This window comes from Camellia sinensis, chromosome 6 (genome assembly GCF_055761805.1).
Source record: "Camellia sinensis isolate YWXY chromosome 6, ASM5576180v1, whole genome shotgun sequence".
Lineage (NCBI taxonomy): Eukaryota > Viridiplantae > Streptophyta > Magnoliopsida > Ericales > Theaceae > Camellia > Camellia sinensis.
The window spans coordinates 124,172,487-124,198,786 of record NC_138966.1 but is presented as its reverse complement, the minus strand read 5'-3'; the positions used below and the strand labels follow the sequence as shown (position 1 = coordinate 124,198,786).

The 26,300-nt window shown below is 36.7% G+C and overlaps 1 protein-coding gene and 3 long non-coding RNA genes across 5 annotated transcripts; 1 reads left to right on the top strand and 3 right to left on the bottom strand.

The window, feature by feature from the left end:
* Positions 1-479: 479 nt before the first annotated feature.
* On the bottom strand, positions 480-15,299 carry LOC114300436 (uncharacterized). The gene is made up of 3 exons (XR_014331272.1): positions 15,067-15,299; positions 14,622-14,663; positions 480-690 (listed from the first exon to the last, which is right to left on the bottom strand). It is a non-coding gene; the product is annotated as an uncharacterized LOC114300436 (long non-coding RNA).
* LOC114304981 (putative aquaporin PIP2-1) lies at positions 1,034-2,189 on the top strand. The gene has a single exon (XM_028250124.2). It carries the CDS (start codon positions 1,463-1,465, stop codon positions 2,057-2,059), a length of 597 nt encoding a protein of 198 aa, XP_028105925.2. The 5' UTR covers positions 1,034-1,462; the 3' UTR covers positions 2,060-2,189.
* Positions 5,335-11,551, bottom strand: LOC114309655 (uncharacterized). 2 transcript variants are annotated; one of them, XR_014331274.1, is made up of 9 exons: positions 11,466-11,551; positions 11,174-11,238; positions 9,738-9,859; positions 8,415-8,633; positions 8,006-8,277; positions 6,992-7,082; positions 6,687-6,893; positions 6,398-6,541; positions 5,335-5,680 (listed from the first exon to the last, which is right to left on the bottom strand). It is a non-coding gene; the product is annotated as an uncharacterized LOC114309655 (long non-coding RNA). The 2 variants fall into 2 exon arrangements; XR_014331273.1 differs by having other exon boundaries at positions 8,006-8,633.
* Positions 15,300-23,424: 8,125 nt separating the features above from the next.
* On the bottom strand, positions 23,425-24,528 carry LOC145792128 (uncharacterized). The gene is made up of 3 exons (XR_014331275.1): positions 24,395-24,528; positions 23,686-23,714; positions 23,425-23,579 (listed from the first exon to the last, which is right to left on the bottom strand). It is a non-coding gene; the product is annotated as an uncharacterized LOC145792128 (long non-coding RNA).
* Positions 24,529-26,300: the final 1,772 nt, after the last annotated feature.

Sequence of the window (26,300 nt, the reverse complement as noted above, 5' to 3'; positions counted from 1 at the left end):
TTGTTTTTGATGGCAAATTCAATCTATGGAAAACCATCACACACACAACCATCACTAACTAAAGTGGAATTAAAAATAATAATTGAATTTTTTTTTATATAAAAATCTAAAACTAAAACAATATCAAAACTCATCAAGCTTTAACACACAAAATTATATCTCATTGACAGTAGAAAAGCAATACATTTTTTAAAATGAAAAATTCTAATACACACTCTTACTTATGTCATATTCTTTAGTTATGACTCATAATATATTTAATTATGCCTCATGTAATGTTTGATTATAACTTTTTTTTTTATTTTATTTTAAACATAACTCAAAAAATATAAAATTATATAATTTTCTTCTTTAGTTATAAAATGTATATGGTCCACACCATTTGTGTCAACAACACCACCACCAGCATTCACATATTAATAGCATACATAGATTGATAGAAGATAGACAGATTGACAGAAGATAGATAGATATAATCAAACATCAGGCAAGGAAAAAAGGATATAAATAACCTGATTTCGCATTATACTATATAAATAAGAATCCCTCTCCAATTACCCTCATTCCAACAAAGATCTTACAAATTATAGGTAATAACTAATTAAGCATCTGACGAGTATCACCTCTCTGTTGCGTCATCCTGCTGCCTGTCCATTCTTTTGCACAATGTCTTTCTGTTCCGACACTTCCCTAAAAAACAAATTCCAAGTATTTTATATTACCATTATCCCCGGGAAAAAAATATGCATGAAATGACAAAATAACCCATTATTGATTACCAGGCCATCTCAAAAAATAAATATTTGGATATACTCTTTTTACTCATGAAAAAAAATTAGAAACCAACTCAAGAGGACCAGAGTTGCATAGTTGGAAACCAATGAAGACTGGAACTGCCAAACCATGCAGTCTGGCAAAGTAGGCAACCCAAAACACTGCATTCTACCTGTGACGCAGGCTCAAGACACATACCCACTATACCTCATGTTACCCTCTTGGGAATGTCCTAAGTGTTAAAATCCACCTACTCTCCACCTACTTCACCCACTTAAACCTACTCCACTAAACCTAACCCACTACACCACTACCACCTCACCTACTCCACTAAACCTAACCCACTACACCACTACCACCTCCACTTCACCTACTTCTTACCTACTACACACTCACCCTCTTCTATATATAGGAATCATGAATCATTGTAATAGATATCAATAAAAATCAATCAAGATACAACAATCAATAATACATACAATTTATTCTCTCTCTATCAATTTATTTTACATCTCTCTATCAATTTATTTTTACATGGTATCAGAGCTATAAGAGTTAGGCCTGTATTTCCTTCTCACCGGCGGGCAGCCGGCCGGCAACTTTGCCTTCGCTGCCCGCTGGAGTTGTCTACACATGCCTTTACATTACGATATTGACGGTGATTGGTATAGCTTGGGCTTTTGGTGGCATGATCTTTGTGCTTGTTTACTGCACTGCTGGAATTTCTGGAGGACACATAAACCCAGCAGTGACATTTGGGCTGTTCTTGGCTCGGAAAGTGTCGCTGATTCAAGCAATGATGTACATGGTGGCTCAGTGCTTGGGTGCCATATGCGGAATTGCGCTTGTGAAGGCCTTCCAGAGCTCCTACTACAACGTCTACGGCGGCGGCGCGAACGAGCTCTCCACCGGCTATAGCAAGGGCACCGGCTTGGGCGCCGAGATCATCGGAACATTCGTGCTCGTCTACACCGTCTTCTCCGCCACTGATCCCAAGAGGAGCACCAGAGACTCCCATGTCCCTGTATTGGCACCACTTCCAATTGGGTTTGCTGTGTTCATGGTTCACCTAGCCACCATTCCGGTCACCGGCACTGGCATCAACCCTGTTAGGAGCCTTGGAGCTGCTGTTATTTACAACCAAGAAAAGGCTTGGCATGACCATTGGATGTTTTGGGTAGGACCCTTCATTGGTGCAGCCATTGCAGCCTTCTACCACCAGTTCATCTTGAGAGCTGGAGCCATTAAAGCTCTCGGGTCATTCAGGAGCAGCTCCCATGTCTGATTTTTCAGAAAATTAAAAAAAAAAAAAAAAGAGAATAATATTGGAGGGGGGTGCATGAGTCTGTGATCTGGAAGTCTCTCTTTCACTCTCTCTCTCTCTCTCAAATCCGAGAAACAGATTTTCTCTCTCACTTTACTTTTTCCACCATCCACAAAACATTATCATCGCCATTCCCTAACCCACATGGGCTTGTTCCCATCTTTTCATACAACCCATCATTCATCCCATTAGAATATATAGAATATATATATATATTTTTTATAATAAAAAAAAAAAAAAACCTCACACCGATCTTTCTCAAATCACCCCTCCAAAAATATTATCTTTTATCTATTTATTTTATTTTATTTTATTTTTATTATTCTACAAAACAACAACACCAAAATAACACCACAAACATTCCACACACTTGTCATTTCTTCATGCCGGGGATCAACCCCGATCACAATTTTACACCAAAAAAAAAAAAAAAAAAAAAAACAAACAAACAAAAACAAAACACCCACACCCACAGCGGGATTTTTCTTCTCTACTCTGCCGCCGGTCTTTTCTTCTTGCCTCCGTCCTGGGCGGCCCTTGCCGGTGTTGCCTCCGTGTTTCCCACTCCACTGGGCATGATCACTACTCCCTGCTCCTCCACTGCAGCATATGGCAGCCCTCCAAATCGGAACATAACGGTGGCCTTCCGCTTCAGCTCCTTATTTTCCGCCTTTAGCACACTAATCTCTGCTCGCGCATCCTTATACATGCGTTGGAGCAGAGCCAGCTGGGAGTTTAACTGTTGCACCTCATTTGTCCTGCTCTGCAGCCGGTGCGACAAATTTGTGACCGCAGTCATGGTTTCCACACATGACTTCAGAGTATACTGATTGGCCTCAATATCAGTTTGCACCGCCATTTTTTCCTCCACCGACCGCATCGGAAAGTTCAACGGAGCAAAACCAGAGGTGTTTGGTTGAGGTTCACTGGCCACCACACCAGTTATTTCTCTTGTGGACTCATTCAGTTCTGGAAAGAGCGTAAGCAGCCCACGGGAAGAGGAGGCCATGTTCTGGTTAGCTGGACGGGAAGAAGAGGCCATGTTATGGGTTGCTGAGTTTTTCAGAGAAGGATTGGTTACAGAGTGTTTCCAGATTTGCAGCTCTTAGAAACAATCTCTCAGAAAACGAATATCTCTCTCAGAAAATGAAGAGTTTTTTCAGAAGTTTTTTCACAAAGTTTTTTTTTTGTCTTCGCTTCTGCCTCAAGCACAGCCTCCGCCTCAGTTTATAAAGACCCTGACGAAGAGGCAGACACGCGCATCATGCGCCGCTCGGCGCTCGAAGACAAAATGGGAGCGCCTTTTGATGGCACGTCTTTTGATGGCACGCCTTTTGATGGCACGTCTTTTTATGGATTGGGCACGCCTTTTGATGGCACGCCTTTTTGAAAGATTGGGCACACCTTTTGAGAGTGCGACTTTTTAAGGGTCCGACAAGACTCTGTAAACTGTCCCGACATTGATTCCGGTTAGCTCCTTTATGGGTCCGACAAGACTCTGTAAACTGTCCCGACATTAATTCCGGTTAGCTCCTTCATGGGTCCGACAAGACTCTGTAAACTGTCCCGACATTGATTCCAGTTAGCTCCTTTATGGGTCCGACAAGACTCTGTAAACTGTCCCGACATTGATTCCGATTAGTTTCTACAAGGGTCCAGCAAGACTCCGTAAACTGTCACAACAACTGTCACAGCATTGTCTGCTACAACGGTCCGACATGACCCCATAAACTGTCTTCTACATCGGTCTGACACCGCCATCCAGTGTCCTCTACACCGTTATGACACCACCATACAGTGTCCTCTACAACGTTATGACACCCCCATACAGTGTCCTCTACAACGTTATGACACCACCATCCAGTGTCTTCACCAATGGTCTGACACGACCATACAGTGTCACCTATCCTCTTTTATTTTTATGTATTTTCTTGTTTTGTTACTCTCTCCAAACTCAAGTTGGTTAGTTCCTATCCCCCTTGAGTTTGCGGGGGGCTGTTAAAATCCACCTACTCTCCACCTACTTCACCCACTTAAACCTACTCCACTAAACCTAACCCACTACACCACTACCACCTCACCTACTCCACTAAACCTAACCCACTACACCACTACCACCTCCACTTCACCTACTTCTTACCTACTACACACTCACCCTCTTCTATATATAGGAATCATGAATCATTGTAATAGATATCAATAAAAATCAATCAAGATACAACAATCAATAATACATACAATTTATTCTCTCTCTATCAATTTATTTTACATCTCTCTATCAATTTATTTTTACACTAAGGCTGAGAGGCGCCACAACCAGCCTCGAGTGCTAACTTTTTTGGGATTTTTGGGTTCGGCCTTGCGCACCAAGGAGGCAACATCGAACTTGTAGGCAATCAAATGTCAGGTAAAGGATGCTATTATCAAGCAAAGAACCAAGGATGTTTTACTCAAGTGGCACATTAGTACAATATTATGGGTGCACAATGGCCTGTGGTGGACTTTAGCACATATGCTTCACCATTAGCATGACTGATCCTCGATCTAGTAGAGGTGTGCATAACCTTGTGGTTGTTCAAGACGCTCAACAAGGACACCATGCACTGCTGGGAAAATGACTTTTAGCGGCGTTTCAAAAACGCCGCTATATGTCTGAAAAACGCCGTTAATTCCTTTAGTGACGCTTACTACCAAACGTCGAGGACGCGGCCGTCGCTGTAAGTTTATGACGCTTTAAAAGCGTCGTAAAATTAGTATAGGCGGCGTTTTTATAAACGCCGCTAAATGTGACAGTCAACGGTAACATGACGTCACATAAGCATTAGCGACGCTTCAAAAACGTCGTAATAGATTTTTTGTTATTTTAAAAATATAACTATAGTGGCGTTTTGAAAAACGCCGCAACAGATTTTTTTTTTTTTTTTTTTTTTTTGTGAACTACTAATTTTGTGAGATTTAACTTCAAAAATATATACCTGTAAAATAGCAATAATGAATAAAACTTTGTATAGACATATATTTATGTGAGATTAATATTCCCTCACATCTATAATAGTACCCCATACAACATCCTTCAAGAAAAAAATCCAATAAGTTCAATCCCAAAAAATAAAATGAGAATAATTTAAAGATAAAAGTGAAATTAACAGTTGAATAATAAAAAGTAATAGTGCCTAAGGCAAATAGGGTTGGGAAGAAGTTATAATGATTTCCACTACTCAAATCAATACCATAAATTAGGACAGATAACATTTGTCATTGGGTCAGATTACGACCTTAAAAGTTGTGTTTAGCCAAGAAATAATTATGCCTTCATATTCATTGGGTTAGACACAAAGCATCAAGCATTCATGTCCAGATTTTCTAATCAATGTCTCCAAATTTCCAGACTTGAACAGAGTATTAATAATACACATCAAATATTACCCTTCCTACATAAAGCAAGAACCACCATACTGCTAGAAATTTATTTTTTCACCCCAAGTCATGCACCTATACCACCGCTTCTGAAGCATTTGGAATCTCTGCCATAATCATGTGCGCATTTGAAAGACCAGCATTATCACCTTTTGTACAGCCAACCTACTCACAGAGAGAGAGAGAGAGAGAGAGAGAGAGGATGAACTTATACTAATGGTAAAACTAGGAGGTTCAATCATGGTAAATCAACAATAAAATTCTACTCTCAAAGAGTTTATCTTGCAAAGCATTTTAAGCAAAAAATAATAATTTAATTCTGAAACTAGTTTACTCAAATTGCATTCAATATGCCAGTATCAATTGTGTTCAACTTAAAATCTCAACAACCTGTAGCAGTATTACATTTCATCGTACTAGAAGGTGAGGCACACAATGTGTGCCAAATTAACAAAATATAATATAATATATATATATATATATATAAAGTAGTTGTAACTATTTGTAAGTGGAAAGTCAGGCTTCACTTTTGGAAAATAAAAGTCCACAAAACTTCATGAACACCAAATTAGGTGCTCCCTCTATATATATATATATATATATAAGTATATAGCTAACATTTGTTTCTATTTCAACAAGGTACTTCAGGAGAAAATCTATGCACAGTAAATAGAAACAGAAGCATTCCCCCAAAATCCAAGCTAGTCAACTATGTAAATGGCACATTTAAGTGCCATGTTTGGAGAGCTGAAGTGGATTGGAAGCAGACAAATAAAAACAATGTCAAGAAGCCAGACAAAAGGCACCAAATTTATCGAAACGGGTAATGGGGAAGAAAAAATGGCATAACAAGGAATGAAAGCAGTGACAAATTTTACTGACATGATTTGTTTTCAGACTGTTCAAGAAAATTCCCAGGCTCTTCACAATCCCTTGCCAGTGAGCAATCAACGCTTGCTGTGCTGCTGTAGTTGCAACTGAACGTGATGATCCCTTAACCAAGCTTGCCCTCGAAGTTCTTGGTGCCTATTTTTTCATATTCCGAAAGAAATTTTATACAGAAATAATTTACCAAGTAAATTAATAAAATAACCCATAGAATAAAGAATTTCATTCCTCCTTTTACCATAAATTGTGCCTGGTAATTTAAGAATCGAACAGATTCAATTACCTGGATGCACAACCCAAGCAATGGAGAAATCTCTTTCTTAAGGTTATCTCAAATCATTCCATAAATCTTTTCTACAAATGCTGTAAGTTACTGCTTGAAAAGCAAAGCTGGGTATTTGGCTTCAACTTCGTGTAAAGTTTTTGCTCCACCAGTCAGGCCACCATTTACAAAGGAAAGATTAACTCCTTGCGGAGTTCCTCAGAAACTCTGTAAATAAAAATATTAGCGAACACCTGAACTAACGAAAGGACTAAAACTTCGTTTGATGACAGAACATGGAAATTCAAATGGGAACTTTAAATTACCAGTGTCATCCTTCCAAACAGAGTAGCCGAGGATGATCGACGGCGCTGAGGAGCCATTCCAGCAGCACCACTTGCTTTCAACATCTGGCAACTTTAAATCACAAAGCTCCAAAATTACCAAAATCCATTTATTTTAATTTTTCATATATCCGATTATTTAATATCATTTTATATTTTGTGTCAAATCTTACAATTCTCATTTCAATTTGATTCACAATTAGCAAAATTAATATTTTGATTCACAATATGATTTTATCAACTATACACTTCACTAAAAATTTTTTGGTTGTCAATAGGCAGGTCAGACAACTGAAATGATTGGACATTTCAAATAGTGCAGATAAAATAATTCCACATTTTAGTGCATTGTTGGATGTTCAAGGCAAAAATATTATTCAGGCTTCTAATACACCCATACAATTTATGTGTGAATTATGAAAGAGCATTGTAAATCTAACCAATCAAAAGCTATGACCAGACCTTAGAAACTAAAGACTCCAGACATCACTAACATAACTCATTTGAATGTTCCGCTTATACACTGGAACAACACCTCCTTGGGAAAATAACATTTAAATGAACTTTAGAGATCGATGTGAAAACCGGGACATCCTAGCTAGACAGAGCATAAAACAATACAACAAAATAAGATTGAGGAACAACAAATCTGTATTGATGCAACATGTGCTTCACATGTGCTTCTTAGCTTATGATAAAATTTCTGGGTGCTAGCAGAAGCACAGCACAACTATCAAATGACATATTAAGAATAAAGCCATTAGATCAATTGAGGGACTATAGGGAATAGAACATGCATTTAGAAGTATGGGATGTAAAAATTTTAAATAATAATAATACTAAAATTGTTATCCAAAAAAATAATTAGAAGCTAATATATATGATTTTTTTACAACTACTGCCACCAAAGAACCACCTAAGAATAACTCTACCATTTGAATGAATGGAATTCCCAAAACCACACTAGTTAAATATAGTTAAGGATAAGAAGATTACCACAATAAACAACATCCCTATGTCCCCTTAGTCTCTTTATGTTTTGCACCATTGTTAAGGGTTTAGCAATGAAGAGATGGAGCACGATGGTGTTTTGGAAAACCACCTCCGATTTCTCTCAAACTTAGTCCACGCACCTGATCAGCCTGCATGTGAGGCTGCTAAGATACATACATACCCAGCTGCAGCAACCACAGATTCACAGCTAGAGGCAGAGCCATCACTGCAGAAGAAGTCAGCATTGATATCTTGTTCATCACAGTTCTGTTTTCCTAAACATTCAAATGAATAGGCAAAAAAAGTAGAGAGAAAAAATGAAAGAATCAGTAAAGTTCAATGTTTCATATCTTTGTAGAAGCAAAAACAAGGTCAACATATGCAAATGCACATTTCAAACATTTTTCTGTACTTGGCGGACAACAGCTGATGTCAACACGAGCAACACAAGGTCAACAGCTGATGTCAACAGCTGATGTCAATACTTTTCATTGACACGATGTTAGGATTTGAAGCCTCAACACGAGCAACACCAAAGTCAGCTATTTTAACTGTACGAGTCTTGTCCAGAAGCATATTCTCTGTCTTCACATCTCTGTGGACAATCTTCTTGGAATGAAGATAGCTCAACCTGTAAAACATTGAGAGGAAAAAGAGTACCTTCAGTAAAGCACAAGTTGCAAATCATCTTAGGAATGCCAAACTCCACAAAACTGGTGAAAAATGAATTTGGTTTCAACAATTTGAAATACAAAATAAGATACAGATGGAGTTAAGGTTTGACCTTGAGAACTAAATACCAATTGTTTATATTCTAGGAAACACATGCTGCAGCAGTGACTTCCTACATCACTGCTCCCTCCGTCCCATTTTGTGTGCTACTTGACAATGCACAAAATTTTAAAGACAGAATCTTTGAACCATAAATTTACAAAAAAAAAAAAAAAATCCTTGCTCATTTGAATAAATCTTTTGGGATTGTGCATGTGTTTAAACATAAATGTAAAGAAGAGATAATATAAGGTAATGTTAAAATCATTTTTTTTTCTTTCCAAACCAAGACACATAAACAACAAGACTTCCAAAAATCATTAAGACAGACACAAAGTGGGACAGTGGGAGTACCAAACAACTATTGTTTCAATTCTCAACATGAAGTAGAGATAAGTTCATGAATATAGATCTTTCATGAATATCCCACATGGAATAGCAGATAAGTTCCAATAACCCTCATGCATCACCTTCTGGTAGTTTCATTCATAGTTGGATGGTAAAACCCAAAACTATGATTCTACCTTAAATTACAACCTTCAAGAAAAATTATTAGACTATACCCGCTAAGTGATAAAACCTAGATCAATCAACACCAACATCACTAACCACGAACTTTATAAAAAATAAAAAATAAAACCCACCATCAAGCCTTATAATAACTTGTATTCTTAAAACTTGAGTTCTTGACAAAGTGGAAACGAGCCATGGCATACATCATTCTTCCTTTCACTTTACATTTTTTGCCAAGTTTCAAATTTTCAATGTTACGACGATTCACCAAGTCATATTGGATATAATGTTTCTTACTCCGACGACGATTAACAAAATTTAGTGAAAATGTTATTGAAATATGAATTCAATAATATTTTGGTTTAGTCTATACTCTCTTGAGTCTGCTACAGCTCCAAAGAAGAATGAACAATATAAAAATAAGATAAAGAAGTTTAGATAAAAATGGGACCTTTGTTACATTAGGGTGATCGAGCTTGTGCCACACAGCAACTTCTTGCGTAAAAGCTGCTCTGAGTGACGCTATTTCTGCCTCTGTCCTGTGGCTCTCTTCCCCCCAGTCAAGAAGTTTAACTGAGCATGAAAAGAAAAATGGAACTTACTGTCAATGAAGTGTGCAGAAAAGATATTGTATTAACTTTAGATCATAGATAGAGATAGGAAAATGAAAGATGAAAAACTTTCATCAGATAGCTAGAGTAGTCGTCCACCAGATTAGTTATTGATTGGAATCCAATGGAAGGCGAGTACAAAAAAATGAACCAGAAGCAAGTAAATGATTTTTAACTGAAGAAACATGTGAACCATTCGCCCATTCACCTTTTTATTACCCATCATTTCAGATAGAAGCAACATGGTTTTGGTTTTAAAAAAACAGAGGGATATGAATTACTGCCTGATAAAAGTCAAATAGCAAATGCTAATTTCATCATATCAATAATATCGGAGTAATAATGTGTGACATAATATTTTCATAAGAAAACAACCTATAAATTTATGTATAATATTTTCATCCACTTTTAGTCCTTCAATTCTATTTAGTCCTTCTGAAAACCAAATTTATAAAAATGTAAAAAAGAAACATCAGCCAAAATAACAAAATTATGTAAGTTTTGGCACCAGATGGAAATGAAATTGTTCAAATTTAACTCAAACCATAATTGTAAAACACAAGCAAATGAAATCTATTTTCAAATTTAACTCAAACCATAATTCTTTCACTATCACATCAGTATGACTAATACATGCATAATGATTTCATCTAGTTAGCACATGCACAATAAGATAGATTTCTAATTTTATGACAGATTCATGTTAATTAAATGTGTCTACTTCACCTAAAAATATCATGCATATGTATGTTAATTCCATGAAGCACCTTGAACAAAAATATCATGCATATGTATGTTAATTCCATGAAGCACTTTAATTAAATGATTTCATCGAGTTAGTCACATAATATGTAGCCGGACCCAAAGTCTCATTATCCCTCTCATATATAATCTGATTACTAGAACACCACACTTGACTGCAAAGTTGGAATCTGTAAGCCAATGGGAAAGAGGAATTCGTCAGATTTGGGCTTGGAAATGTGCTTTCAATTAACAAAAATCAAAATCAGCCATGCATAACTCCTTATTCATATGCATTATATGGGTTCAACGCATTTTAATGCGTTCAATTATACATTACCTCGCTAAAAATGCTGATAGCCGTTCAACAGAACGACATCTAATTAATAGTATTACTATATCCATTGGTGAGGCTTGAGTTCGACTCCCATATTCCTACTGATTCTCTCTCTCTCTCTCTCTCTCTCTCTCTCTCTCACACGCGCGCGCGCGCGCACACACAAACACACAAAAGAAGGGTCATGAAGGCACTTACAGACAGGAACACTACGATGGCAGGGAAAGTTCCTTTGAAGACAGCTCAATCCTGAAGGCAGAACACTAAAAGCAGACAAAGAATGCAAATTGATTATAAAGGTGTTATATCTGGTGAATCTAAGCAGCATCAAGCACATGCATGTTTGACTACTGATAAAGGTGCTGGTTACCAGCTTATGGTGTTAAACACTAAACAATATAATGGAAAATGACTGAAATTTCCTTTAGCAACATTGAGTGTTCAAAGGCTACTGAACAAGGTCAAAAAAATACAGCAACGAGAGAATCACCTGTTGTTCGAACTTTCTATTGTGAAGTTATTGGCAACTAAATTATTGCATATTACATCCCAAAAAATCTCGTTGTTAGTTTCAATAGTATAAAACCAACGCAGAAGATATGAAGAGGTACAAAATGCAATCTTAACAAATATTTTGCACTCAAAACTATTACAGGATGACAGGATGGTAAACCACAAAATCTGAAAATAAAAGCAGAGAGAAGGACCTTTTTTTTTTTTTAGGTTTTCTAGAAGGTCAAGCAAATACTCCAAGGCACTGTAGTCGTTAGTGTTTACATTGGCTACAGATCGAGCAATATCCACTAGCTTGTTTATCTGCCATTCCAAGGTACTTTTATCAACTTAATTTACACAAGGAAAACTCGAACAAATTAAGAAACCAAATTATAAAATAACTACGGAGAGGGAAATAATCCATACTTCCTAGAGAAAGAGCCAGACAACTTTTCCTCAACAAGATGAGCAGAATGAGTAGAACGTCCGCCATTGTGATCACCATCTGAGAAAACTAAATAATCAACTAAGTCCAAAAATTATCTCAAATCCAACAAATGTCATAATCACAAGCACATTTGGCATTTTCTCAAAACAAAAACACAACATATTAAGGAAGAATGACAAAGCAAACAAAAGAAGAAATTGAATAGATTTTCCAAGAAAATAAATACCAAATCGAGAGAGACGGGAAGGAAGAGCTTCAGAGAGAGAGAAATCGATACCTCGCTGGAGCTTCGAAATCAAGAGAGAGAACTTCAAAATCGAAATCGCTTTGAGATGAAATCACTGAGACTGATCTGAATCTTTGAATCTCAAAGACGAATCTCTGAGAGGGTTGACAGAGAGAGAGATCTAGAGAGAGAGAGACTGCTCTGGCGCTTCGAAATCGAAATCGAAATCGCTCTGAGATGAAATCACTGAGACCGACTGAATCTCTGAATCTCAGAGATGAAACTCTGAGGGTTGATAGAGAGAGATCTAGGGAGAGAGAAAGAGAAACACCGCTGTGGGGCTTCGAAATTGAAATCGCTTTGAGATGAAATCACTGAGACCGATCTAAATCTCTGAATCTCAAAGATGAAAGATGAATCTCTTAGAGGGTTAACAGCGAGAGATCGATCTAGAGAGAGAGAGAGACACCACTCTGGAGCAACATCGTGAGATGAAGAAAGAGGGTTGTGAGAGAGGCGAGATTTGAAGCCGTGAGTATTCAAAATAAGGGTTTACATAGGCTTTAACAATTATTTGCAGATTCAAAAGAGGCGCGTGAGGTCTAACGCATTTGGAGGCGTGTCTCAACGCCTTCTATTACAAAACGGCACCGTTTTATTTACTGAAATATGCGACGTTTTTAAAACGCCGCTAAATATTACGAAAAGCGACGTTTTAAAAAGTGTCGTTAAAAAAACGCCGCCAAAACCTATATTTCTTGTAGTGATGTCGTCGTTGGCATGGTTAGGGGACTTTGCTAGCACACAATTGGGTGGCTTATGCATAAAAGGGCATTATATGAGTATATTATTTGATGATGAATAAACTCTGAATGAAGCAACAAAAGAATTTTTGTTAAAAAAAAAATAGCAACACAGCAAAGAACACAGCACAGCACAGCTATCCAAAGTCAAAAGTAAGATCCAATGTGAAAAAGTCCCTAAAAAGTTATTTAACTTACATTAAGAAGCATGCTCATCATTTTCTTATGGGTCTTCCTATAATTGCCTTCAAACATTATTCCATTCAGTACCTATTTTGCAGATTACTGAAGACAAATTCTTAAGTTGCAAAGGACATTATTTAAAATAATTCTTTCAACATGTTGAAGACTTGCGACAAACCCCAAAGTGCATGCACAAAAATGTTTTAAATAACAGTGGCGGGAGCCATAACAGTAACGGTGGTGATGACACGATTGGGGGGAATAGTGTAATAGTGGCAGCAACCAGAGCTGGGAATTTTTTTCTTAATTGCACAATTTTGAACAACTTAACGTTACACATGTTTTATTTCAAAATCACATTTAGTAGGGTTTAAAATGATTTTTAGTTGATTTTATTTAGTTTTTAGATACAATGTAATGTATGTACTAATTTTTACACAATTTTTAATTTGTTATTGAGATTATCTTTTTATTAAATGTATTTAACTTTCTTTATTTTTATTGATTGTATATGTGGATAATGTTGCCATTGTTATGAAAAAAATCTGAAGCATGAATGATATTAATAGCCACAGGGTCATAAATATAAATTTATAGTGTTATATACCAACGTACTAATATAAAAGTACAAACACGACATCCAAGCATTGTTCAACAAACCTAACCTAAAGCCAAATAGATCTAAGTTAATAATCAATTAATCAAGAGAGAAAAAAAAAAATGAAATAGTTTCAGGAAAAAATAAAATAAAATAAAAAAGTCAGAACTAAGCTCATCTAACCATGATAGCACCTTTGAACTCGTAGAATTTGAAAATTGGAAGCTCAAAGCATGTAGATCTAATTTTTTTTTCAACATTTATATGTGATTTTTGTATGACTTTAGCAATTGAAGAAGAAATAAACAAATAAATAAAAAAGGGGAGAGAGAGAGAGAGAGAGAAATAGTCTTAGATGTATAATTAGCTGAAAAGAGGAGCATAATGGTGCCATAACAACCTTTACGAATGTAACATAACCATAGTTGCTGTTACAACTGTGATTTTCAATCACACCACTATAGTGCACCCATACGGCTACTCAGCATTACGTAATGGTTGCAACCCATTCTTAGAACCATGATGTAGACCTTACACTAGCAACTAGGGACCACAGTTACAGCTCCAAGCTTTTGCCTCAATTTTAAACCCTCCAAAACTATAGGTCAAATCCCCGAGCAAATTTAACCTCCAGTCCATGCACCAGCTCTAGCTCCCTCAAACAAGAATCCCTCTTCCTCAGATGTATTTGTTAATGCTATGGCCTAAAAGCCAATCTAAGAGATATGCTAGTAACAATTTTGTAAAATAGTATTATCATTTTATTTTCCACCATCCAGCACAAATATAAACATATTCAAATCAAACCAGCAGCATCTTTCCCATTCATATCCATTAGACACAAAAGTGAGACTTAAAGAACAATTCAAACAAGAGGGATCTTAACTTTATACCTGCTTTCTTCAAGGGCTTGCTTTTCAAGCATCTCGATATACCTGTTTTCAAGAGGGTTTTCATTAAAATAAGATAAACCATAATAGCTGTATTTGTTAAATTTATAATCAAATTCTATTTATACCAAGAACAAACAACAAGAAACCATTGTGCTATATGATCATGACAATGCAAGACAAGCCCACATGAATTCAACCTCCAGTCCATGCACCAGCTCTAGCTCCCTCGAGCAAGAATTCCTCTTCCTCATGGTATTTGTTAGTGTTATGGCCTAAAAGCCAATCTAAGAGATATGCTAGTAACAATTTTGTAACATAGTCTTAACATTTTATTTTCCACCATCCAGCACAAATATAACATATTCAAACCCACGGCATCTTTCTCATTCATAACCATTAGACACAAAAGTGAGACTTTCAAACTAGAGGGATCTAAACTTTATACCTGCTTTCTTCAAGGGCTAGCTTTTTACACATCTGGATACACCTGTTTTCAAGAGGATTTTAATTAAAATAAAATAAACTATAATAGCTGTATTTGTTAAACTTATAATCAAAATTTATATATACCAAGAACAAATAACAAGAGATCATTGAGATATAAGATCATGATGATGCAAGACAAGCCCATGTGAACTTCAGATTTCTCGAGACAAACATTTCCACAAAGAGAAGAAAAAAATAAATTAAAAAAAGCTTTGATCCAATGTGTTAATATAATACTATATATATATATGATAGTCTAATATGTTAATATAATACTATATTTATATGATAGTCTAATAGATAGTTGTCCGATAGTTGTCAATATTAATATACTATGTTACCACTAATAGCATGTATATAATATAGAAAGAAAGCTTTCGGTTGCTTTCGGTCGCCCACCACCTTTCGGCGTCCTTTTGCTTATTTTATTAAATTCCATCATCATGATGTTTTGTATCCGAGCTCCTATATTATGGAGTCTCTAATTTGTTTCTGACAGAGTGTTAATATTACAGAATTCCCTTTCAATATTACTCTCTCAATTTCTCTTTCATGGTATCAGAGCACAGGTGTATTTCCTAAGTCTCTGCATCACATATCTTGTTCCTGACAGATTGTTGCGTACCTCGTCCTTACCTAATACACAGATTGGACAGTACCATCACCTTCGTCTCTTCACGACGAATCCAACGCCACTAGATTCATCATCATCTTCCGCCGCACGCGCCTCCACGCGCCACCAGAACATTCGGCCACGCGCTCACTCGATTCAGACGCGCTCTACGCGCTTCCTACACTGTCCCTACACTGTCCGGTGCTATTGTGCGCCCGGCCTCATCTGCTAACGTGAGCCGCGTGTTTCTGACATCAACCGACGTCAGCCCTAGCTGCTTCCGTGCGCCGTGTGTCTCTCGCCTGCTAACGTACGCCGCGCCACTCTCTGCTAACGTGAGCCGCGCCTATGACATCAGCCCTGCATCATCCTGTTTGACCAGCTTCGTTGACTAATCCATTTTCGACCTTTCTGGTCATATTTTTGGTCAGTTCACTCCTTTTCTGACTAATTTCGACCTTCTGAATTCACTGGTAACCTCAGTTTTTTCAGATTCTACCTCATTTGTGCTATTTTTCTCTCATGGATCGCCTAGACTCCACTACCCACCCTATTTCCGCTATTCTTGACGGGACTAATTATGTCCTATGGGCACAAGCTATATCTGGCTTCCTCAAAGGAAAGAAACTTTGGCGCATCATTACTGGGGATGTGTGCAAACCCGTTCCAGAGACCACAGATTCCGCTGTCACGGACTCTGCTGCCAAATATATCGACCGACTGGAAGATTGGGATAGTAAAAACTATCAGATCATCACTTGGTTTCGCAATACTTCTATTACATCTATCAGCCTTCAGTTTGGTCGGTTCCAACTTGACTCTGCTTCCTCTCTTGCCAAAGCCATCTGAGATTTTTTACACGAACGCTATCAGACTACTGGCCTTGCTCACCAATATCAGCTTCTGAGTCATCTTCACGGTATGCGCCAAGAAACCACTCAAACCATTAATGATTTTCTCTCCCAAATGTATTATGCTTGGGATCAGCTCGCTCTTTCTGAACCTCCATGGGACTGTACTAAGGATGCTACCTTGTTTACTACTTACCGTGACCAACAGCGCTTGGTTCAATTTCTCATGGCTCTCACTCCTCGATTTGAGCCAGTACGCGCATCTCTCCTTCATCGAACTCCTTTACCCACTCTTGAGCAAGCAATTTCAGAACTGTTGTCCGAGGAAACTAGATTTGGTACTCTCCATCCGCACCCTGTGGACTCTGTTCATGCCACTCCCCAGATTCGAAGTTCTCCTTCCTCACCTTCACCACAGAGGTCCAATTCCTGCAATTACTGTCACAACCGCAATCTTCCATCGACTCATCTTCTAGTTAATTGTCCAGTTCGTCTTTGTCGGTTTTGCAACAAGACTGGCCCTGGTCATCTCCAGCAAGATTGCTTCCGCAATCCCGCCCGTGCCTCTCGCAATGGTCATTCCACCGGGAATTTTTCTCCCAGCCACTCTCACCGTTCTGGGACTCCGTTTAAACCAATACCTGCTCAACGCACTGCTGCTGCTGTCTCCGAGGATTTACCTTCCTCTGTCCCTATAGACCCTTCCACTCCAGTCTTCTCTCAAACCGATGTCGCAGCCATGTTTCAACATTTTTGGCAGAATTCCGGTACTCCTCCATCTACTGCTTTATCTGTCACCGCAGGTAACACTTCTTAGTACTTTGATTCCGCTTGTTGTAATCACATGACCTTTGACCCTACTATTTTTACTCCTCTATCTTCTCCTCCTCATGTTCCTTCTATCCATACTGCTGATCGGTCTCTTCTGTCTGTAAGTCATGTTGGTTCTGTTTCAACCTCTCACTTATCTTTATCCCATGTCTATCTTATGCCTGCTCTTACTTTAAATCTTATCTCCATTAGTCAATTATGTGAGCATGGTCTAACTGTTACCTTTTCCCGTACTGGTTGTTTGGTGCAGGACCCTCGGACGGGAAAAACTCTTGGGATAGGCCGTAAGCATGGACGTCTCTACGAACTCATCCATCTTCATGTTCCAGATTCCTCTCAGATCACAGCTCCTACCACTACTACCACAGCTCCTACCACTACTACCACTGCTACCACTGCTCCTCCTTTATCTCCTTTTCAGCTTTGGCATTGTCGTTTAGGCCATCTTTCTGTTGGTCGTTTAAAATCTCTAATTTCCAGTGGTCATTTAGGTCATGTAAGTTCTGATGTTTTAGATTGTGTGTCCTGTCAACTTGCCAAACAACCTGCTTTGTCGTTTAATAAAAGTGACTCTGTTTCTCTTGCACCATTTGATCTCATTCATTCTGATATTTGGGGACCTTCTCCTACTCCTACTATGGGAGGCTCACGCTATTTTGTTGTTTTTATAGATGATTTTTCCCGTTTTACCTGGTTGTTTCTTATGAAAAATCGCTCTGAGCTCAAATAACTTTATTACAATTTTGCTACAATGGTTAAAACTCAATTTTCTAAAAATATTAAGCTTTTTCGCTCCGACAATGCCATGGAATATAAAGATTTTGACTTTCTTTCCTTTCTTCAGAGTCATGGTACTCAATCTCATCGTTCCTGTCCCGGTACGTCTCAACAAAATGGACGTGCTGAACGGAAACATCGACATATCCTTGACACTACTCGAGCTCTCCTTCTGTCTTCCTCTTGTCCGGAACATTTTTGGGGCGAGGCAGCTCTCACTGCTGCTTACACTATCAATTGTATCCATACACCTGTCATTCATAATCACACTCCTTATGAGCGTCTGCATGGCACCCGTCCCCCTTACACCAACCTTAGGGTCTTTGGATCTGCCTGTTTTGTTCTTCTCCAACCTCATGAACGTACCAAACTTGAACCACGTTCTCGCCTTTGTTGCTTCTTAGGGTATGGTATTGAACACAAGGGGTATCGTTGTTGGGATCCTCTCTCCCAGCGCCTCCGTATCTCTCGTCATGTAGTCTTTTGGGAACACAAAATGTTTTCCTCTCTCTCTCTCTTCCGTTTGTCTGTTCCCTCACCCTCTCTGTTTTTTACTGACCCTTCCACGGATCTGTTCTCTGATGACCTTACTCCCTCGCCCTTGCCAGCCTCTCCACCGCCCCTGCCGGCCTCTCTCGAGACTGCCTTGCCTTCTGGTCTGTCCCATGCCCCTGCTCACTCTGATGGTCCTGCTCTTGCTTCCTCGGGATTCTCCTCTCCTGGTGAGTCTCTCCCTCTGGCTCCTCCTGCCTCTACTCGACCACACCGGGTAACCCAACCTTCTACTCGTCTTCGTGACTTTATTGTTGGTTCTACTGCTTTTTCCACTTATGAACCGACCTCCTATCGTGGGGCTCGCTCTAATCCTCTTTGGCAGCAAGCTATGACTGATGAATTGCAGGCTTTAGACAAAACTCACACTTGGGACATTGTTGATCTTCCTCCTGGCAAGACTGCCATTGGTTGCAAATGGGTCTACAAAATCAAAACTTGTTCTGATGGATCTATTGAGCGCTACAAAGCTCGCCTTGTTGCAAAAGGCTTCAACCAAGAATACGGTATTGACTATGAAGAGACGTTTGCTCCTGTTGCTCGTCTCACCTCTGTTCGCAGCCTGATTGCGGTTGCTACCTCCCGACACTGGGATCTTTATCAAATGGACGTAAAAAATGCTTTCCTTAATGGTGTTCTTCTTGAGGAGGTCTACATGCAACCTCCCCCTGGGTCTACTTATCCCCCTCATAAAGTCTGCAAACTTTAGCGTGCTCTATATGGTCTCAAACAAGCTCCGCGCGCTTGGTTTACCAAGTTCAGCTCCACTATTCATGACTGTGGTTTCACCTCCAGTTCCTATGATACTGCTCTTTTTATCCGCAACACTGCTTAAGGTACCACCTTGCTTCTCCTTTATATGGATGATATGATTATCACCGGTGACGATCTTAATGGTATTGTCTGCCTTAAACAGTTTCTTAGCCATCATTTCGAGATGAAATATCTTGGTCCTCTCAGCTCTTTCTTGGGTCTTGAAATCTTCCATGATTCCACGGGGTCTTTTCTCTCTCAGGCTAAGTATACCTCTGATCTTCTCACCCGCGCTGGTCTTACGGATTGCAAGACTGCCTCCACTCCCCTGGAATCTCAGAGTCGTCTTACACCTCTTGATGGCACTCTTCTCTCTGATGCTACCTTATATCGTCAGCTGGTTGGCAGCCTTGTCTATCTCACTGTTACTCGTCCTGATATTGCCTATGCCGTTCATATTGTCAGCCAGTTTATGTCAGCTCCTCGTACCCCTCATTATGCCGCATTAGTTCGTATCCTTCGTTATCTCAAAGGTACCTTGTTTCATGGACTTCATTATTCCGCCCACTCCTCTCTCCAGCTTCGTGCCTTTTCCGATGCTGATTGGGCTGGGGATCCTACTGACCGGCGCTCTACTACCGGGTTCTGCTTTTTCTTGGGTGATTCTCTTATTTCTTGGCGCAGCAAGAAACAATCTCTTACTACTCGCTCCAGTACTGAGGCTGAATATCGTGCTCTTGCTGATACTACTCAGGAACTTCTGTGGCTTCGTTGGCTTCTTACTGACATGGGTGTTTCCCCCTCTGGTGCTACTGCCCTCTTTTGTGACAATCAAAGTGCTCTTCAAATTGCTCACAATGATGTTTTTCATGATCGCACCAAACACATTGAGATTGACTGTCATTTTATTCGTCAACATGTCACTCATGGTACTGTCCATCTCCATCCAATCTCCTCTGCTGATCAACCTGCTGATATCTTCACCAAAGCTCATTCTCCTGGTCGCTTCGTTGAACTTGTCTCCAAACTCAAGTTGGTTGATGTTTGTCCTCCTTGAGTTTGAGGGGGGCTGTTAATATAATACTATATATATATATATGATAGTCTAATAGATAGTTGTCCGATAGTTGTCAATATTAATATACTATGTTACCACTAATAGCATGTATATAATATAGAAAGAAAGCTTTCGGTTGCTTTCGGTCGCCCACCACCTTTCGGCGTCCTTTTGCTTATTTTATTAAATTCCATCATCATGATGTTTTGTATCCGAGCTCCTATATTATGGAGTCTCTAATTTGTTTCTGACAGAGTGTTAATATTACAGAATTCCCTTTCAATATTACTCTCTCAATTTCTCTTTCACAATGAACTAAAATGTAGTTTTGGCAATTCAATTGACATATTTACTGGAAACACAGATTCGGAATTTTATACAAGAAAAACAATTGCATAATACAAGTAATTAAACTAGTTGCAACCTTGCATGGAGTACACCTCCTACATGACTGAACATATTTATAAAAGATTCATGCAAGAATATCTAATTTGTAATTTCTCAATACAAACTACCACGCAAAAACAAGGGATTTTTTTTTTTTTATAAATAAAATATAGATATAAATTTACGCATGAAAAGACAAGAATTTTTTTTAGATAAGTACATGCCACAACATGATTTTTACATATATTATTATTTTTTGGGGGTGGGGGAGTCTAACACTAATAATCTAAGCCTTGCAATCCGACATGATACTTCCCCTATTTGCAGTGGCAATTTGATCGTGTATTAGCTCTCTGCGTTATAAGCATATAATTGTGAGTGCTTTCTTCAGAACAATTTTGGACACTTAGAAGCCAGAACATAACTAACAACTAGCATCAATTTAAAAACAAATCAATGAGTCCACTTTCTAGTGATTAATACCATTTATGATTCAGTGATGCACAAACATACAAAACTGATTTGAGAAGATCATGCAGGCCCCCTAAATTATGTAAATTGTTACTAGGATCCTAGTTTTTATTTAGCGACTTTTGCTGGTCATGCATTTTTTAGTTTAAGCCATATTTGTAATGAGTCATTAAGACAGGATATTAGTGTCTTACCATTCATTAATGACAACCTCAGTGATTTAACAGGTCATAGAAGCAGCCTTGTTATCAACTCTAGCAATTTATTATTAAAAAATAAATAAAAAATCTTAGGCTCTTGTCAAGCCCCACTGGTGTCCATCATCTTTCTTATTTCCTCCAATCTGTTGCATATATGCATTATAACCTCAGCGTATCCAACTCCTTAAGAACCATTAGGCTGCCAATCAGTTTTTAACTGAATTTCAGTTTATGTGGTGTAAACTAGCTTTTAATTTGTTTGTGTATTTTTTTTTTCTTTTTTTCTAATCATCTGCTGTCTCATATACTAGTTTTAGGTATAAAACACATAGATATGTTGGTGGGAGTGGAGTGTCAAGCCACTTGTGGTGGTTCAAACCAAACACAAAGAGAGGGTTTATAATGAGGAAAAACAGGCTTTATTTTACTCGCAACAAACTGAAACAAACAACTTACAAGAGGAGAAATTGTTTTTCTCTCAAACTCTCTATCTCTCTTACTCTATGATACAATGCATATTTATAGATGAAAATTGACAATATGAAAACATTAAATGAACTACAACAATTTTATTCAAACTTGAACTCTTCACAGAGTTGCTTGCAGCCATTATTGAACCCTTGATTTCAGCTTTCTTGCTACTAGCTAGGACGGTGGAGAAGAAAGGTTAATTCTCAACAAGATAGCCCCATTGTATAGAAACAAAGGTCTATGAAGAAAAAAATATAGAAGCAACGTGAAAGTAGTAACACATTCCTTAGTCTTTGCTTCCAAAGATTTCCTTTTTCCAGAAATCAACTTTCTCTTGAATTGAAAGGCTGCACACAAGACGTCGTTAGAAATCCAATACTACTACAATTAGGCCATCTCTAACAAATTGTGCTATATTTTAATCATGCCAATGTGCCAATATGGCATGTTTTGAGAGACCCAAGCAGTGCACATACTATTTGTTAGCACAATTCAATTTCAAACATACGATAAGATGGTATGTACCCAATTATATATATATATATATATATATTCCTAGTGTCTTTAGATTAAACGTTAGATAAAATTTAACAGTTAGTATTGTTGAATGAATCCCTTAAAATTGTAAATTTTTATTTATGGAATGCCCTCAAATTGTATTTTGAATTAAATTATTTTAATATAACAGTAAGTTTTTTTATATTAATTTATTAATTTCATTGATTTTACATTAAAAAACCACATGACTAGCCAATTTTTGGGGGGCAAATAGTAAAATTTAAAGGCTTCAATGGTCAAACATTTATTGTGCTAAAATTTCGCACAATGTTCTTAGAGCAACTCCAATGGCAAAGCCATTTTTTAGCTGAACATCTCAAAAATCTTCTCCAATGGTGAGCTAAACGCCTTGACAAAAAATGACAAAGTCAAATATTGTGCCAAATTTGAGTTGAAGTTTGGCAAAATTATTTGACTTTTTGACTTTTTACAAAAAGACGTACAAAAAAGTACAGAGAATGAATGACTTTTTTGTAGTGACTTTTTTGCAATTTTGCCAAAACAGCCCTAAATATTTGATCAGAATAAACTTTTTTAAAAAATAGATCCATTATCACACTTTAAGTGCATATGACTAAGGAATTTCTGATGACAAGGGGGCCAAACGTTATAAGAATTAACACTTTAAGTGAGTCTAGTGTTTTATTATATTTTCTTCAAACCTTATGGGAGGTCAGTGTAATTTGCCCTAAAACCAATGAACCATTATCATACTTTAAGTGCATCAAATCCAAAAAGCAACAAAAACACCTTTACTCCTAAATGTTAAAAAAAAAACACACACACACACAAGACTAATAATGAAAGATTGTCATACTTTAATAAATAAATTAATAATCGACCTAATAATAAATTGGAAAAGAAGGGGACAAGAGAGCAAGAGGGAACATACCAACCGCTAAACACAGAACCCAAAAAAACTCCCAACTCCGAGGGACACCACCTTACCAACTGGCATACAATTGGATTGGAAGGAAGGAGAATAGTAAGGGAAACACTCAGAATGAACGTGAAGAAAGGTCACAAGGCAAAAAGCAAATAGAAACAACAAGAGTACCTCCATCCAACCCATCATCACTCGGAATTCTACAAACAAAACCCCGCATTGAAAAATGAGTTTCAATTAAAATAAAAATAAAAAAATTAATCTAAATATAAAATCAATGTGGCTCTGTTTTCCAGGTGAAAAGGGGAAGAAAACCCAAATCAATGTCGGATTTCACCCAAACGACCCTTTTACTCCGTTTTTCTCAACGACCAAATCAAGCTTCGGCACATCTATCTATAGAACAAAAAACAATAAAGCATATATAAAATAAAAGAGAAATAATCAGTGTTTGGTTTGAATTTTTTAGGTTAAGTTTTTTAAAATTTGAGTTTTTTGATTTTCATATTCTTTTGTTTTTAGTAAATATTTTTTAAATTTTAAACATTTTTTTACTTTTTTAAATGCGCCTTAGTTAGATGTATCTAAAAAATAAAAAATTTGTGAAAAAATATTTTAAAAAATTAATAAATACATAAAAATAAAAAAAATGTACTGAATTCTTATATTTTTTTGTATTTTTGGTATTTGGTGAATTTTTTAAAGATTTTTTTTACAATTTTTTTACTTTTTAAGTGTATTTATGTTAGGTATATCTAAAAAATAAAAAAATTGCTTAAAATATTAAAAAAATTCAGTAAAAACAAAAAAACATGAAAAATAAGAAAATAAATTTTTTAAAAAGTATTTTTTAAAAAATAAAAACAAACAAACTGAATACCTCCCTCGAAGCGAAGTCGATAACCTCCTCATAGCCATGGCTTTGTTGCTCGCAGTAACTGATACCCTAGAAAATATTTTCCCCAGCATTATAAATTGGTTGGTGATTTTTTTTTTTTTCTTTTTTTCGTCTTGTTTTTTTGATCCCAAGCGTGCGCTGTACGTTAAACATATCTGTGAATTATATACGAGAAAGGAAACGCTTCCCTCCGTTTGGATTGGAGAGACTTGTTGAGAATGCGTAAGGTTTATTGAATGTTTTATTTTTATTAAAAAAATATATTAACTTGTAAAAAAATTAAAAAGTCAAAAAGTTAAAAAGTTAACACTATTCACCAAAAGTCAACAATTACGGCTGCACAACTCTTAATTCGAATTTTTCCCTACAAATCAATTTTTACAATTTTTTATTACACATTTTTTCATAAAAAGTCAAAAAGTTAACCCAAATATCTATATTTTCAACCTCAATTTTTTAGTCCAAAAAGACAAAAAGTGCACTTATTTAGGACACCCCAAACAACCCCTAAGCATGCTTGGTTATCATTTTTCAAAAATACTTTTCAGAAAATTTTACGTTCTTATTTTCTGTATTTTTTTGTTTTTACTGAATTTTTTTAACATTTTGAGCAATTTTTTTAATATTTAGACATACCTAACATATATATACCTAAAAAGTAAAAAAAAAAAATGAAAAAAACCTTTTAAAAATTCACTAAATACCAAAAATATAAAAAAAAAATACGAGAATTTAATATATTTTTTTGTATTTTTATGTATTTATTAATTTTTAAACATATTTTTTCACAAATTTTTTACTTTTCAGATACATCTAAGTAAGATGCATCTAAAAAAGTAAAAAAAATGTTTAAAATTTTAAAAACATTCACTAAAAACAAAAAAATACGAAAATCAAAAAACTCAGTTAGCGTTTGGTAGAGTTTTGTAAATGTGATTTGAGAATATAAGTTATATTTTGAATTTGTGTGTTGTGGAATTATGATTTGAGTGTAGAAAATTTATTTGGTAAAGAGTTTTGAAAATAGTTTTGAAAAGAGTTTTGATTTGAGTGGGGAATTGTTGATGTGACATTTGAAATTTGATACAAAAATTTACAACTCATAAAACTCAAAATTATTTTAAAGCACATAAAAAAATTTAAAAATTTCAGAAAATATTTTTTTTGATTATATATCAATTGCAAAAAAAAAAATTGTAAAAAAAAAAATCACTATTCCGGTCAACCGGCCGGACGTCCCGTTTTGAAAAAAAAATTGAAACACGCGCTCGGTTTTGACAGAACAGACAGAGCGCTTTGCAGATCTATGGAAAATTAATTCCACAGCTCCATCCAAACACCATACTCAAACTACCACGTTGAATCACATTTTGAAATCACAACCAAACACAGCCTCAGTTTTCAAAAAACTAAATTCAAAAAAGTCAAACCAAACACACTGATTGATTTTATTTGATCATATAACAATTATGTCAACAATAAATATAATTTTAAAAATAAATTACTAATATAAATTTGATTTGATTAAGTGATTATCGATATTCGATCAATGCTATTTTTTGTAAAGATAAAATACTCGACAAGTTTTACATATTGAGCAATTCGAATCATTGATGGGGCCTCCATGGTGAGCCATGGAAGCCCAACAACACCATCCAACTAACAAATCCAACTGAAAAGAACCTAAGTCCAATTACAAATATACATTATGATATTTGCTTAAAATATAAAATATTTTATGCAATTCTATAAGTTATAAAATACTTTCTGAGAGGGTAATTTTGAGTGAAAATTGGGCCGAGCTATGAGATGGACTTTATGGCCCAAAGTATGACAAACTGAGTAAAAAGGGCCGAAAAGTTACTCAGGCCCAAGGGAGATAAAGTTA

What these genes read in the sequence shown, in the direction of transcription:
- LOC114304981 (XM_028250124.2), top strand. Translation starts at nt 1,463, where the DNA reads ATGATCTTTGTGCTTGTTTACTGCACTGCTGGAATTTCTGGAGGACAC.